The sequence below is a fragment of the Symphalangus syndactylus genome, chromosome 14, assembly GCF_028878055.3.
Source record: "Symphalangus syndactylus isolate Jambi chromosome 14, NHGRI_mSymSyn1-v2.1_pri, whole genome shotgun sequence".
NCBI lineage: Eukaryota > Metazoa > Chordata > Mammalia > Primates > Hylobatidae > Symphalangus > Symphalangus syndactylus.
Window position 1 is genome coordinate 63,930,736 of NC_072436.2, and position 17,167 is coordinate 63,947,902.

At 44.2% G+C, this 17,167-nt stretch overlaps 1 protein-coding gene across 4 annotated transcripts in view; it reads left to right on the plus strand.

Annotated features, from left to right (window-relative positions):
- Positions 1–8,408, plus strand: part of AKAP10 (A-kinase anchoring protein 10) — a 73,380-nt gene extending 64,972 nt beyond the window's left edge. For all 4 annotated transcript variants that reach the window (XM_055243214.2, XM_055243216.2, XM_055243217.2 and 1 more), the window contains 3 exons: positions 2,672–2,724; positions 3,621–3,716; positions 6,661–8,408. In XM_055243214.2, the coding sequence (XP_055099189.1) occupies positions 2,672–2,724; positions 3,621–3,716; positions 6,661–6,666 (155 nt within the window). In that variant the 3' untranslated portion in view covers positions 6,667–8,408. The remainder of the gene's footprint in view (positions 1–2,671; positions 2,725–3,620; positions 3,717–6,660) is intronic.
- The last annotated feature ends 8,759 nt before the right edge of the window (positions 8,409–17,167 follow it).

The window sequence follows — 17,167 nt, forward strand, 5'->3', positions numbered from 1 at the left end:
CAGCTAATTTTTTTTTTTGTATTTTTAGTAGAGACGGGGTTTCACCATGGTCTCGATCTCCTGACCTCGTGATCCGCCCTCCTCGGCCTCCCAAAGTGCTGGGATTACAAGTGTGAGCCACCGCAGCCGGCCTACTAGCGTATAGTTTTAATTTGAGTTTTGAAACCTTGATAATAGAGCACAGAGGAAAAGACTGAGTTTTCTTTTTTTGAGACAGTCTCGCTCCATGGCCCAGGCTGGAGTGCAGTGACACCATCTCAGCTCGTTGCAACCTCTGCCTCCCAGATTCAAGCAATTCTGCCTCAGCCTCTCGAGTAGCTGAGATTACAGGCACGTGTCACCACGCCCAGCTAATTTTCTGTTTTTGTTTCATTTTGTTTTTTTCTGAGATGGAGTCTTGCTCTGTCACCCAAGCTGGAGTGCAGTGGTACGATCTTGGCTCACTCAAACCTCTTGTCTCCTGGGTTCAAGCAATTCTCCTGCCTCAGCCTCCCTAGTAGCTGGGACTACAGGCATGTGCCACCATCCCTAGTTCATTTTTGTATGTTTAGTAGAGACGGGGTTTCACTATGTTGACCAGGCTGGTCTCGAACTCCTGATCTCAGGTGATCTACCCGTCTCGGTCTCCCAAAGTGCTGGGATTATAGGCACACGCCTATTTTTGTATTTTTAGCAGAGACAGCGTTTCACCATGTTGATTAGACTGGTCTCAAACTTCTGACCTCAAGTGATTTGCCTGCCCCAGCCTCCCAAAGTGCTGGGATTACAGGCGTGAGCCACCGTACCTGGCCCAGAGATTTCTAAACAGAGTTCTAACCAGCTGCTTTTTCCTGTCAGTAGAATGAGAATGAACTGGAGTTGGGAGAGACTGCCATGAGGGACACCAGTCAGCCAGTGGAATTAGCTGGTAATGTAGATAGGAGAAGAAAAAGATTCCAAGTTAGGTAGTGGTAGCAAGAATTAGAGGGAAGGTCAGATTTATGATACGTCCAAGGTTGAATTCTAAGGTGAAATTTGGTGGCAGATTTCATGTGTAAATTGGGAAGGTAGATTGAGTTTTCTTAACAAGGGTTCTCTAACATGTCAATAGAGTGTGACTCTGCAGGGGGCCTGAAGAGAGAACGGTGCATGGGGTGATTTAACAGCCGGTTGAGCCTTCATGCAGAGCATTTAACACTGTGGCTCTGTAGACTCTGGTTGGCAGTAGAATTTCATTAAACCAGTATTTAAACCCTTAGGTAATAATAAAAATTGAGGGAAAAGGATCCAGGTTTTGTATTTTTTATGAATTCAGTTATTGAATTAAACAGGACCTTGCCTCAAGAAATAATCTACCAACAATTAACTTGGTTTAAAGCAAAGTTAGGAAGTGAGTCTATTCAAATTATTAAATAAAAAAGTAAGCTGTGTATTTCATTCATAGAAATAGAGGCTGGCCTACTTCGGATGATTCTCAGCATGTGATTACAGATGTGGGCTTACACATCCTAGGGAGTTAAGGTGTACTCTGGCTTGTATAGAGTGGAGCTCTTTGAAACTCTTCTCTTACCCGGCTAGTTTATATAGACTAGAGAACTAGAATGTAGCAGCATACTCTGTCTTAGAAGCCCTTTCATGTAGGAGCTGGTCTGGAAGGTTTGAAAACATAACAAATGTGTTGATGTCTCCCAATGTATTGCTAGATTCTTACCCAAAAGCATTATCCTGGTTAGGGTTTTGTTTTGTTTTGTTTTTTAATGTTTGCCACAAACTAACACTAGATGTTAGTTCTTTCATCAAGTGAGGAAAGTAGAAGAAATGTCCAGAACTCTGAAACACCTTTTCAAAAGTTTTTCAAGCCATGATGTTTGCAAGTTAAATACTCTGTTATGTAAGCAATATAATCAGTTTTTATTAATGTAACATTCCTTAGTGTTTTGGGGTATCACACAAAAAAGAACATCCATATATAGAAGCAACAGCTTTTAAATAAGAGCATTGTGGTGGTGGTGATGGTGGTTTTTTTTTTTTTTTTTTGAGACAGAGTCTTGCTCTGTCGCCCAGACTGGAGTGCAATGGTGTGATCTAGACTCACTGCAACCTCCGCCTCCTGGGTTCCAGCGATTCTCCTGCCTCAGCCTCCCAAGTAGCTGGGATTACAGGTGCCTGCTACCCAGCTAATTTTTTTTTATTATTTATATCTTTAGTAGAGACATGGTTTCGTCATGTTGGCCAGGCTGGTCTCAAACTCCTGACCTCAGGTGATCCACCCACCTCAGCCTCCCAAAATGCTAGGATTACAGGCGTGAGCCACCGTGCCCAGCCTTTTTTTTTTTTTTTTTTTTTTTGAGATGGAGTCTCGCTGTGTCACCCAGGTTGGAGTGCAGTGTCACGATCTCAGCTCACTGCAACCTCCGCTCCCGGGTTCAAGCAATTCTTCTGCCTCAGCCTCCTGAGTAGCTGGGATTATAGGCGCCTGCCACCATGCCTGGCTGATTTTTATTTTAGTAGAGACAGGTTTCACCATGTTGGCCAGGCTGGTCTTGAACTCCTAACCTCAGGTGAATCACCCACCTCGGCCTCCCAAAGTGCTGGGATTACAGGCATGAACCACCACGGCCAGCCAAATAAGAGCATTTTTAATGTAAAATTATGCATGAAATGTACATTCAATTTTGTCTTTGTTTACTAGGATCCATGTTCTCACAAGCTATGAAGAAATGGGTGCAAGGAAATACTGATGAGGTAAATTCTACCTTTAGGATAAAGAGATTTCTGTTTATAAGTGCCACCCTCATGTAAGTGAGGTTTAAAATTTTCCTTTTCTTTAGTTCCCGTGTTTAAGCAGCATGGCATATTTATGCTCTCTTACCCAGAATGTACCAAGAAAGGGTGGTCCATTCTTAACATCTAACAATTGCCTGGTAGTAGCAGTGAAGGTATCTTCAGTCCAGAGGCTAGGACCACTGAAGGATATACATGCATTCAAGTTTCCGTCAGCCAGCAGGCATCAGTAATCAATGTGACCACTGAAGGATATACATACATTCAAGTTTCCGTCAGCCAGCAGGCATCAGTAATCAATGTGACCACTGAAGGATATACATACATTCAAGTTTCCGTCAGCCAGCAGGCATCAGTAATCAATGTGACCACTGAAGGATATACATACATTCAAGTTTCCATCAGCCAGCAGGTATCAGTAATCAATGTGACCACTGAAGGATATACATACATTCAAGTTTCCATCAGCCAGCAGGCATCAGTAATCAATGTGTAGATCAAAAGCTCAAATGTTTCCTTCCCCACCGGCAGTTTTACTTTAAGTAGTGGAGGCTTGCTTTTTTAATAGTTAATTAAGTACATTGAGAGGTAGGAGGTGAAAAAAGGAAAACATTTTATTTTGACCATCTAATATGAAAGTAGTTCAGTGTTAGGTATCCAGTAGTTGACACTGGAAGACACGGAATGACATGTTAATATTCATAGCCAGAGGGTGGCCCAGGTTTTTTTGTACATGGGAATGAAATTCTTATCCAAATAAGTAGAAATGATGTGCATAAGCAATTTGTTAAGAGCACTGAATATGTGCATCTTGATCCATCTAATGAATTATGATTAGTTTAAATTATTTTCTTTAGGCCCAGGAAGAGCTAGCTTGGAAGATTGCTAAAATGATAGTCAGTGACGTTATGCAGCAGGCACAGTATGATCAACCGTTAGAGAAATCTACAAAGGTAAGGATGACTTCGTTTTGTTTAAACTAAAAAGTATTATTTTCCAGGTGTAAAAATAAAAAAGAACATAAGGAGTTTCTTTGCCTTTGAAGGATTAACTGCTGTGGGGGTTACCTTCTTATCATAAGTAACTAGAAAATAGACAAACTAAATGAAACAACTGCTTGCATATATTGGACAATGGGCAATACAGGGAAACCATTGAAACCAAACAGAGCCCAGTAGTCTTGCTGAACGAAAGAATTAAAAATCAAAGTTCAGGCCAGGTGCAGTGGCTCATGCCTGTAATCCCAGCACTTTGGGAGGCCAAGGTGGGTGAATCACTTGAGGTCAGGAGTTCAAGACCAGCCTGGCCAACATGGTGAAACCCCGTTTTAGCCAGGTGTGGTGGCAGGCGACTGTAATCCCAACTATTTGGGAGGCTGAGGCAGGAGAATCGCTTGAACCAGGGAGGCAGAGGTTGCAGTGAGCCGAGATCGCACCACTGCACTCCAGCCTGGGTGACGAGCAAAACTCTGTCTCAAAAAAAAAAAAAAAATCAAAGTTCAGAGAGCTCAATTTGAGTAGAAGTTGTAGGATAAGGTGCCAGAAAAGAGGAAGCTGCCCAGAAAGAAAGCCGTAGAGATATTTAGAGAGGTTCCCATGGATCCTTGGCCTAGGAGTGATCTGTATATGTGTGGGGTGAAAATGCATATGTCCAGTTAAAGAACCCCCCAGAAATTAGTAGGCTGAATGATTGCTGGAACATAGGACTAAGAAAAGTTCATGGCCAGAAGATCTGGCCAGAGTAGAGAGACTTTATAATACACAAGGCATTGGGTAGTGTCTTCACAAAGGTTATGCCTTACTACTGAAGATAAATTAGTCCTAGAGTACAAGCACCTGAACCAAGTTTCAAAGCAAATTTTTAAAGGATCAAATTACCCTGTAACAACTGCATGCCAAAACAAAGGGCTAACCCTCTTTACAGTAACACAACAAAATTCAGCACTTCACAGTGTAAAGTTAGAATGTCTGACGTCCAGGCTGGGCGCAGTGGCTCATGCCTGTAATCCCAGCACTTTGGGAGGCCAAGGCAGGTAGATGACCTGAGGTCAGGAGTTCAAGACCAGCCTGGCTAACATGGTGCAACCCCGTCTCTATTAAAAATACAAAAACTTAGCCAGGCATGGTGGTGGGCGCCTGTGATCCCAGCTACTTGGGAGGCTGAGGCAGGAGAATTGCCTGAACCCAGGAGGTGGAGGTTGCAGTGAGCCAAGATCGCACCACTGCACTCCGGTCTGGGCAAAAAGAGCAAAACTCAGGCTCAAAAAAAAAAAAAAAAAAAAAAAAAAAAAATCTGACATCAATCACAAATTGCCAAGCATGACATGAAGTTGACCTATAACCAGGAGAAAACTCAGTCTATAGAAACAGACCCAGAAATGAGAAAGATGGTGAATTTAGCAAAGACCATCAAGTGGCTATTTTAAATATTAAAAATATGTTCAAGTGGCCAGGTGCAGTGGCTCATGCCTGTAATCCCAGCACTTTGGGAGGCCAAGGTGGGTAGGAGTTCAAGACCAGCTTGGCCAATATGGTGAAACCCCTTCTCTACTAAAAATACAAAAAAATTAGCCGGGCATGGTGGCAGGCGCCTATAGTCCCAGCTATGTGGGAGGCTGAGGCACAAGAATCACTTGAACCTGTGAGGTGGAGGTTGCAGTAAGCCGAGATTGTGCCACTTGTACTCCAGCCTGGACAACCGAGTGAGACTGTCTCAAAAAAAAAAAGTTCAAGAATGTCAAGGAAAACAAGAGTATAATGAGAGAAATGCAAAATAGTTTTAAAAGAACCAAATGGAATTTCTTGAAATAAAAAATACCAGAAATGGGGGCCAGGCCTGGTGGCTTATGTCTATAATCCCAGCACTTTGTGGGGGCCGAGGCAGGCAGATCACCTGAGATCGGTATTTTGAGGCCAGCCTAACCAACATGGAGAAACCTCATCTCTACTAAAAATACAAAATTAGCTGGGCGTGGTGGCACATGCCTGTAATCCCAGCTACTCGGGAGGCTGAGGCAGGAGAATTGCTTGAACCCGGGAGGCAGAAGTTGCAGTGAGCTGAGATTGCACCAGTGCAATCCAGCTTGGGCCACAAGAGTGAAACTCCGTCTCAAAAAAAAAAAAGTAGACTCGAAGAACTAGCTGAGTTTTTATTTACTTTATGCAGTAAGTGTGACCTTTTGCAGGTGACTACTTTAGTTCCTCATGTCCTCATTAGTAGATCAGAGAAATTCAACACCAAAACCCCAAAAGAAAAACCGCTTCTAATCCTCATTCCATGATTTTATGAATGCATGAAGTCCTAGGCCTATGAAGGAATACTCAGTCTCTTTATCCTGTGTTGATACCTCTCTGCTTCAACCTCCAGCTTGACATTTGCCTGTAGGATGTACTTGGACATTCAGCATAAACTACCTCACACCATTACTGAATTGCTTCATGTGCACATGTCCCATGCCACAATACCGGGGACCTTGTCTTCCGTGATGTTTGTCCCCAGTGCTGTGACTACAGGAGGGAGTCAGTGAATGTCTGCATGTGTATCTTTACCATCCCTCTTGAATATGCTGTAGGGTTAATTCCTAGAAGTAGACTTACTCTGTTGAAAATTGGCAATATTTTTCATTCTACTATCTATTGCCAACATGGGAAAGCAAGTCTGGATGCCAGTCCTTCTTATATGCCCCTTGGGTAAGTTACCTAACCTCTTTAAGCTTCTGTTCACTCATATGTTAACAAGGAAAATTACAATATTTTACCTCACAAAATTGTAGTCAGCTTCTGGCTGTCATAAACTCTGGTATATAGTAAACACTACGTGTTGGTGTCCATCCTTAATTTCTAATAATAGGTCACTTGTTAGAGAAATGCACCTTACCATTTTCTTTTCTTTTTTCAGTTATGACTCAAAACTTGAGATAAAGGAAATCTGCTTGTGAAAAATTAGAGAACTTTTTTCCCTTGGTTGGATTCTTCAACACAGCCAATGAAAACAGCACTATATTTCTGATCCGTCACTTGTTTCCAGGAAAGAATGGGAGACAATCCTAGACTTCCACCATAATGCAGTTACCTATAGGCATAATTGATGCACATGACGTTCACACAGTGAGAGTCTGAAAGACACAAAATGGTATTGTTTACATTACTGGAAAATTATTAGTTTTCCGATGGCAATAACCCATTTATGAGAGTGTTTTAGCCTACTGGAATAGACAGGGACCACATCCTCTGGGAAGCAGATAAGCATAGAACTGATACTTGATGCACACTCTTAGCAGTAACTCATCCCTAACAGCATCGTAAAGCAGGTGCCAGAGGTGCTTTGCTTTGTCCTTCCGAAGCAGGTGAGTCAGCCCCACCGAGAGCCAGGCAGCTTTGAGTGGCAGCGTGGTGCTAGCAGCTACAGTGGAACAGGGTGAGAGTTAATTATGCAGTCTTCCTTAACAGCGGCATTAATTTGGAAGGAAACTGACAAGTCATGGGTCAAGTTTCAGTGACTTCTTCCTTCCTCTGATGGCAGTATACAGTTTTCACATTTTAATTTCTCCTCCTGAGATGCACTATACTTAAAACCATTCTCTCCCCTGCTATCAGAAGGGTGTGAATCTGGTTTACTTTGAGCATTAGGATTTGCCCCTCTGGAATTCTGCACTCCAGTTACTTTCCCTTCAGAATACATGTGGAAAGAAAGAAAGAAATAGCGATGACTCCAATTTTGCCCCTGTGGCACCTTGAACAAAACAGTTCTTCCCAAATTATACTTTTTTTTTTTTTAAATAAGGTGAGCAGGATGACTGGGGAAAGAGAAACATTCGACTTTGACTGTCTCCCCCATTCTTTGCTGTGAGCTGGAAAGTGTGCAGTTGGTGGTCTTTCTTCTCCTTTCTTTAGGACAGTAAGAGACTCACTCACTGCACTTCCGCTCAGTTGGCTTCTGCATCGGGATTGCACAGCCATCAGCAGGGCTGCCCAGTTGGTGAGCACACTCCATTGACCACGTGGCACCAGCGCTTCCTCAATGCACATGATTGAGAGGAAAGAAAGTTCTCTTAGACGTTACTGCTTTTGCTCAGACTTTGCAAAAAAAAAATATATATATGTATAAATATATAATTATTAATCACTTTTGTCCTTGAGAAAGTCTTGAATGAACAGAGAATTTATTCCATTGCAATATTTGATTGTATAGAGGCACAGTGTTTCATCGACAGAAGAAGCAAAAAGGCTTTGTGTAAGTTTTTGGTACTGTGTACCACTTCTGTTATTCTTTTAAAGCTGAAGTATTCATGTACTTAAACCATATTATATTTAATTGTGTTTGATTTTAAAATATATATATATATGAATTCTATTTAAAATTGTGTCAACTTTCTGCTTTCAGGGCGTTTATGGCTCTTCTGTTGAAATATATTGATCTTTCCAAATATTTTCATTTGCTTTCTAAAAACCCAGAACATGAGCCACTACTGGACTTTGCCTTGTGTTTGGAGTGTATGGCATAAACCCAAGGTTTTTATTAGGCATCTATGCTGTGATTAATTCATTTTGTTCTTTTAACAAAATATTTCCATCCACTTCACATTGCTTCAATCTTTAACAGAAAAGTGATATAAAGGTTATAGAATAAAATGTGGTTTTGGGCAACTCTTGCTGCCTCTGCATGTTTTGGAATAACAATTTCTACAAGACTCTAGGCTGTTTAAACTAGTGCTTTCAGTTAAGATAAATTCTGATCATTTCATTGTATATACATTTTGTGCTTCTGAGCTAGAGATGCCAAGTAGTTGTAAACTGCTTATAAAGAGAATAGCAGCAAATTTGAGACTCGGCTTTTTTCTGCCCCACCTGCTTTGAGACACAGAAGCGGAGTGTGGCCCGAAATTATTAGCCAGATTTAATATTTGATCTAAAGTAGATCCTTGTACTCATTTTAAAGTTGGAATTCGATTCCTCCAACATTGAGCACCCACCATGTCCCAGGCTTGTGCATTGTGCCTACAAAATAAGATTCCCTGGTGGAGTTTTTATAGGTTCAGATAATCATTTGAACACCCTTCATCTTTATCATGTTGTTGACGTTGACACAAATTGTTTAAAAAGAAAAGATATTAGAGAGAAAGTGATACCTTTGTAACTTGATGTGTCTTCATCATTCGGTAAGATTTGATGAAAGTAAAAAGCAAATGTCAGCCAAATCCAGTGAACAGCGATGAAACAGGGAGCAACTTTTTATAACTTTTTCTACTTGGATTTCAACATTCAGTAGAGCTTTTTGAAATGTAAGTAGTTTACAGTACTGGAGCTTTGACTAGTTCAGTAGGAATTTGGAGGGGAAGGTCATTCTGAATTGTAACAAAGTACAAACTTCTTTGCTGTTTTATTTAAGTACTGAGAACTAAGCACCTGATGAAGTGACTGACCTCTCTCCAGTGACAGTGTTTGGGTACCTGCCTGACTTCAGGAGTGGGGTTTATGTTTCTACACAGTGACCTTTTCTCTCACCCTCTCCTCCCTCTTGCCCACATACCAGTTGATTGGACCTGGGTTGAACTCTTGATCTAGACAGGCCCAAGACAGTTCTTTATGTTAAGAATTTTGGGGCCGGGCACAGTGGCTCAAGCCTGTAATTGCAACACTTTGGGAGGCCAGGGCAGGCGGATCACTTGAGGTCAGGAGTTCGAGGCCAGCCTGGCCAACATGGTAAAACCCTGTCCTTACTAAAAATACAAAAATTAGCTGGGCATGGTGGCGCACGCCTGTAATCCCAGCTACATGGGTGGCTGAGACAGGAGAATCGCTTGAACCTGGAGGCAGAGGTTGTGCAATGAGCCGAGACCACGTCACTGCATTCCAGCCTGGGTGACAGAGGGAGACTCTGTCTCCAAAAATAAAAATAAGAAAAAGAATTTTGGGCCAGGTGCAGTGGCTCACACCTGTAATTATAGCATTTTGGAAGGCCCAAGATGGACAGATCACTTGAGGACAGGAGTTCGAGACCAGCCTGGCCAATATGGTGAAACTCCATCTCTACTAAAAAGACAAAAGTTAGCCAGATGTGGTGGTGGGCACCTATAATCCCAGCTGCTCGGGAGGCTGGGGCAGGAAAATCAGTTGAACCCAGGAAGCAGAGATTACAGTGAGCCAAGATCACATCTCTGCACTCCAGCCTGGGCAACAGAGCAAGACTCTGTCTCAAAAAAAAGAATTTAGCCAGGCGCGGTGGCTCATGCCTGTAATCTCAGCACTTTGGGAGGCCAAGGTGGGCAGATCATGAGGTCAGGAGATCGAGATCGTCCTGGCTAACATGGTGAAACCCCGTCTCTACTAAAAATACAAAAAATTAGCCGGGCGTGGTGGTGGGCACCTGTAGTCCCAGCTACTAGGGAGGCTGAGGCAGAGGAAGGGTGTGAACCCAGGAGACGGAGCTTGCAGTAAGCCAAGATCGTGCCACTGCACTACATTCTGGGCAACAGAGCAAGACTCCGTCTAAAAAAAAAAAAAAGGAATTTTGGCCGGGTGCGGTGGCACTTGCCTGTAATCCCAGCACTTTAGGACAGCAAGGTGGGCGGGTTACCTGAGGTCAGGAGTTCAAGACCAGTCTGGCCAATATGGCGAAACCCTGTCTCTTACTAAAAAAATACAAAAATTAGCCGGGTGTGGTGGTGGGCACCTGGGGAGGCTGAGGCAGGGAGAAATGCTTGAACCCGGGAGGCAGAGATTGCAGTAAGCCAAGATCACACCACTGCACTCCAGAGCGAGAATCTCTCTCAAAAAAAAAAAAGAATTTTGCATGGGAAAGGAGAGATACTGGTCACCATCTGGAATGGTGCTTGGATATGACACTTACAAAATCAGGAGCCAGCACTGCACGGACAAACAGAAGCATGTGGGCCTGAGATAGCAGCTACCTTGATAACCCTGAAGACATCCTTGGTTTCTGCATCTATTCCTGCATCCTTGCATTGGACTCCATTAATTTCTCAGTTATCCTTGTAATGATTTTTGATTTTTTTTTTTTTTTTTGAGATGGAGTTTCGCTCTTGTTGCCCAGGCTGGAGTGCAATGGCACGATCTTGGCTCACCGCAACCTCCACCTCCCAGGTTCAAGTGATTCTCCTGCCTCAGCCTCCGGAGTAGCAGGGATTACAGGCTTGCGCCACCACACCTGGCTAATTTTGTGTTTTTAGTAGAGACGGGGTTTCTCCATGTTGATCAGGCTGGTCTCGAACTCCCAACCTCAGGTGATCCCCCTGTCTCAGCCTTCCAAAGTGCTGGGATTACAGGCATAAGCCATGGTACCCGGTCTGTTTTTTGATTTTTTGAAACTAGTCTGAAGTGAGTTTTTTTAATTACGTGAAAGGAGTTTGGCTAAAATACGGCCAGACTGCCCTAATTCCTAATGATTATGTATTCTCAGCGTGTCTGCAAAGTACTGCTGATTTCTGGAGAATAATTTTTCTTTAGTAAACTTTACTTAGTCATCATGTGTATTCTCTCAAAATGGTATCCTAACCTAATGGAGCTAAAAGACACCCCTTGTTTTTATAACAAGCAGTTACTGAGGCCCAGGAAAGGGAGAAGTCCCTGGCTTATGAGATGATCACCATTAGAACTCAGGCCTGGGCCAGTGCCTTTTCATGCTTCTCAGATCCTTCCAAAGAATAATGAGGATTATAACCACTTTTAGCAGTTGTAATAAACCCAGAAATAGAAAGCTTTTTGGTTGGAGTACTGGTAGAAGTTTGGCGGGAGAGATAATTTTTACAAAATTTGTAAATACCTGCCAATTCTATGTACTAGGCAAGGTCTCTGGCCTTTGCTGGAGCCATAAAGTGGGAAAAAACACCAGTAAAACCCCTCAAGGTTATAACTTTGGTGGCCCACACTAATAGTTACCCACTGAGGCCCTCTCCGGATGAACTTTGAGCACTAGAGGAAGCCCCTCTGCTTGGGCAGGACTGGGCATGGTGCAGAGTAGGAGCGGTGATACTGTGGATTCTGGGCAGGTGGAGATGGCCAGTAATGTCCAATAAAGGACACTGGAGGGAGCAGTGTGAGTAAAGGCCCTGAGGGCATTTGTGTTCGGGGAGGGTTGCTGCCCACTGGCTTGCTTGGCACACAGGAGAGTGAGTATTCCTGCCTTAGTAACTTTATGTAAACAAGTATTTCCTCAGTCTGTTTCTCTCAAACTGCCTGCTCTGGCATATTCAGGATGTCACAGAACTCACCTGGATGCATTCAGCCCCTTGCCTAAAGGTGATAGTGCATCTCCTTCCCCACCCCACCCCTTGTACCACTGAAGCACCTGTCGGACTGGCCCAGTCTGTAGGCAAGGAGCCTAGAGAGAGGGCTTAGTTTCAGCTTGAAAGGAGCTGGGATTTACCAGGAAGCAAATGAGAGACGAGCATTGCAACAACTGTGCCATTTCCCCAGCTTCAGCTGAGTCCTGTATATTGACTGTGCCTTCAGACTCATCCATAAGTGACCCCAGGCTGGCCTCTCCCACATCACAGTAAGAATTCCACACACCGTACAACTTGGAAAGAGGTTCCAGCTGAAGGAAGCACCACACTTCTTTCAAGTTTTTCTTAGTTTTCTCTTCTTGGCAAAGAGTGCCTTTTGTTTCTTCTAATTATGTAACTATTGGTTTAGTAAATATTCACCCATTCAGTCACCCTGTAAGTGCCAGGCACTGTTTACAGGGACACAGGAAGGAATAAACCTTGCAGGCGCCTTGGAGCTTGCATTCTATTGAAGAGGTAATGGAAATTGGAATAGCAGCTAAACTGTGCTGGTATTGGCCAGGCGCAGTGACTCACACCTGTAATCCCAGCACTTTGGGAGGCCGAGGTGGATGGATCATGAAGTCAGGAGATCGAGACTATCCTGGCTAACTCGGTGAAACCCCGTCTCTACTAAAAATACGAAAAATTAGCCAGGTGTGGTGGTGGGCGCCTGTAGTCCCAGCCACTCGGGATGCTGAGGCAGGAGAATGGCGTGCACCCCGGAGGCGGAGCTTGCAGTGAGCCAAAATAACACCACTGCACTCCAGCCTGGGCTACAGAGGGAGACTCCGTCTCAAAAAAAAAAAAAAAAAAAAAAGTGCTAGTATTTTTGATTCAAGATGGCCTTTTGAGCCCATGATTTAGGTCTCTTACCCACCAAGGTCTACTGGAAATCATCAGGCTCTCCTGCTATAGCCCCATAGGGAGAGCTGCAGCCGAGAGGGGGAGCCTGAAGAGAGGTCCCCCTTCTGTGTCCTGTCAGCCTCGTCTTTCCACAAGGACCAGTTGCTGTGCCACTCCGTTCACTTGCTGCAAGACTGGAGGTTTTTCCTCAGGTGTTGAGCACCTGGTTGACAAGATGTCAGCATCTTGATGCCTGAGACCATCAAGGCAAGTCTGTCAACAGGGCTTACCTTAGAGTAAGGCTTAGAAGAAGCCATAAAGTCAGTCTCAGCTCCATGGCTCTGCAGAGCTTTGGGACATGTGGATTCTTAAAAACAAGACTATTGTACAGTTACTATATGCATGCAGTATAAAATCATGACCTTGGAAAATACTAGCTAGCTGTTGAGCTAATTCCATAAAGTAATCAGCTCCTGAGTTCTGCAGTGGTAATAGTAATCAGCATGAGTGAACACTGTGTGCCAGGCAGCGTCTCATTTGATCCTTGGGATAATCTTGTAAGTACTGATTCTCTCCCTTCTCTAAACAAAGTTTTTTGTTTTTTTTTTTTTTTGAGAAATAGGGTCTCACTATGTTGCCCAGGCTAGTCTTGAATTCCTGGCCTCAAGCACTCTTCCCATCTCAGCCTCCCAAAGTGCTGGGATTATAGGTGTGAGCCACCATGCCTGGCCATTTTTTCCCTTCTTATAAAGGAGAAGACAAGCTTAAGAGGTAAAGGAGGCTGGGCGTAGTGGCTCATGCCTGTAATCCCAGCACTTTGGGAGGCCAAGACGGGCGGATCACGAGGTCAGGAGATCAAGACCATCCTGGCCAACATGGTGAAACCCCATCTCTACTAAAATACAAAAAGTTAGCTGGGCATGGTGGTGCAAGCCTGTAAGCCTGTAATCCCAGCTACTTGGGAGGCTGAAGCAGGGGAATCACTTGAACCCGGGAGGCAGAGGTTGCAGTGAGCCAAGATCACGCCACTGTACTCCAGCCTGGCGACAGCAAGACTCCATCTCAAAAAAAAAAAAAAAGGTAAAGGAATTTCTCCAGGATCTCGGCCAGGGGAAACTGCCCTCTTACTCACAACTGTGCTATCCTGCAAATGTTCTCTTCCTTCTCTCATTTTCCTGCTTATTGGTACTCACTACAGACAAGTATAGAAGATATCAAAAACTTCAGGAAAAATTTAGAGGGATTCACTTTAAAATGGAAAACATCCCATCTGTCTACCTTAAAGCAGTGGTTCTTAAATTTTCACATGCATCAGGATCCCCTGGAGGACTTGTGAAAATGTGCATCATTGGGCCTAACCCCCAAAGTTTCTAATTTAGTAGGTCTGGGGTGGTGCAAGAATTTGCCTTTTTTTTTTTTCCTGAGACAGAGTCTCATTCTGTCGCCCAGGCTGGAGTGCAGTGGTGCGATCTTGGCTCACTGCAACCTCCGCCTCCTGGGTTCAAGCAGTTCTCTGCCTCAGCCTCCTGAGTAGCTGGGACTACAGGTGCCCGCCACCATGCCCGGCTAATTTTTGTATTTTTAGTAGCGGCCAGGCTGGTCTAAACTCCTGACCTTGTGATCCACCCACCTCGGCCTCCCAAAGTGCTGGGATTACAGGCAAGAATTTGCGTTCTTAAATTCCCAGATGCCACTGCTCTGGAGACCACACTTTCAAGAATCCCTGCCTTAAAATCTTTCCTGTAAGTTGGGAAATGAATATTCTCATTCCCTTTTATTGGGAATGACCATGCTACACAGAAATGTAATTTGAGACCTATTATTTATGACTCACCCAAACAAGCACATAAATCCTTTACTATGATTCAGATGTTTATCAAAGCTGAGAACACCCAAACACCACTGTAGTTTCTCAGTCTCTGGTTGCCTAGGCAGATCTGAGGCCATCAAAGCAAGTCTCTTGTTGGGATGAGGCTTAGAAGAGGCCACAGACCAGTTTCAGCCCCATAGTCATCAGCTCCCCAGCCCCTTTGCTGGGAACAGTGCCCTTGACAGTCCAGGCTGAGACTTGCGGCTGTTGGGATCATACCCAGGGTTCCAGTGGAACCTTTCACACAAATCCTGTCTGGTTCATTTTCTTTCCGTTTGTACCTCAGATCCTCAGTTCCCTCTGAGGTCCTGACCATGACTTTCCTGGCCTGTCTCTCCTTCGCTGACCTCCTTTTCGAGTCCCTCCCAGAGGATGCTCATACCTTAGTCTTTTCTTTCCCTCTTCCTTCATCTCTCTCTTTCTTCATCAGGTATGTATTTCCTGAGGGCCTATTATATGCCTGTTGTAGTTGCTGGGGATACAGCAGTATCCAAGACAAACACTGCCTGCCCTCCTTGCAGTCCAGAAAGCAAGCAATGACCACTCAATGGGATGAGTGCTACTAGACAGGGACCTGCGGGGGGCAGTTTAGGTACCCTCCCTCAACCCTGCAGTTTACAGACTTTGTGACCATCTCACTCTTTCTCTAGGACTTGCCCGTTCTGCAAGTCTCAAGACACCATTTCTTCCCAGTCCTGACTCCCTACCCCACACCCCATCATCATTGTCCGTAGCGCCCACTCCCAGCCAGTGCTGCTTCCACAGCCTTCCTCCACGTCCTCCTCCACAGCCTTGCCACCTGAAACTGCCCTTTCACTTCTGCCATCTGCTCAGCTCCAGGCCACTCCTGCCTGTTTCTCCAAGTCTTCCATCTACCACTCCCAGGTTTCTTCACTTCATTCCCACCCCAGGAACATCACTGTCCATGATGGCAGTCTGCCCGGCAATCTGGCCTGTTCCCAAGACTGGCGTTTCACTCCTCGGTTGCACCCGTAACCAAACTTGGTGATCTCCTGCAACTGCTCTACCTCTGGTTTCTCCTCACTTGCTACCCACAGCAACCTCAAACAATGAAGTTTTGTACCATTATGGAGTCCTCTTATTGGAATGGATTAGAGGGGAAGGAAGAAACTTAGTCATTATACCAGGAAAATCATTCCCTCACTATTGCAAGAGTTAGGTTTCATAATCTGCCTTTCAAAGAGCAATTACAAAAGCAATAAGTGATTTTGTTCTAAGGATTACAAATGTACCTACATGATAAATTGGGGGCTGGGGAGAATGGTCCTAATGTGGTGACTTGGGTCAAACTTTCCAGTGAGTCAGACATGTATTTGAGAAGTGCTGCATCTCAGACAGCTTAGATGCAAGTGAAGGAGATACACTTTGAGAAATGGACTCTAGATACCATGAAGACGTTGATGTCCAAGATGCATGTAGAGAGTGAATAAAATTGTTACTTGAAATGTGAGAATGGGAAAAAAGCAATATTTTGTATTAATGTATTATATATAATGTTATTTTAAATATGCATGTGTAACTAAAGTAATAAATTAGATATTATAACTAGACGTGCCTATTTCATCAACATTCCTAGAAGTTTAAGTACTCTGGGTACTTTAAATGATTTTTTTATTAAATGTAGAAATCACCTGTATGTTTCATGAAGTTCCCGTTGTCTGCTGAATAAAGTCCAGAGTCTCACTCTTTCGCCAGACTGGAGTGCAGTGGTGCGATCTCAGCTCACTGCAACCTCTGCCTCCTGGGTTCAAGCGATTCTCCTGCCTCAGCCTCCCAAGTAGCTGGGATTACAGGAGCACCCAGCTAATTTTTGTAGCTGGGATTACACCATACCCAGCCAATTTTTGTGTTTTTAGTAGAGATGGAGTTTCACCATGTTGGCCAGGCTGGTTTCGAGCTCCTGAACTTAGGTGATCCACCTGCCTCAGCCTACCAAAGTGGTGGGATTACAGGCATGAGCCACTGCACCCAGCCAGAACACTACTACTTGAGCTACACATCTCCTCTCTCCTCAGTGGGTTTCACACTTCAGAACTGGTACCTTTCCTCAAGCAATGCCCACAATTTAAAATGTCTTCCCCCACATTCTGTCCAAAGAAGTCCTTCTCATCTCTGAAGACTGACCACTTTCTCCTCCACATCCTCCCAAAGCCTTTCCCAATGCCCAGCCTGTCCTCACATAGCTTCCAGTTTGGCATCACTGACAGTTTGGTTCTGGGCCTCTATGCCACCAGATGTGAGTGAGCTCTTCCTAGGAAAGACGGGTTTGTCCCCAGGAAGCATGACCCAGGAAATGCGGGGGAAAATAAGTTTGCTGTAAATAGACCAGGCCCAGGTAATGGCCCTGTTGGGCCCATCTGCCCAGAATCTGAACTAAGACTTCC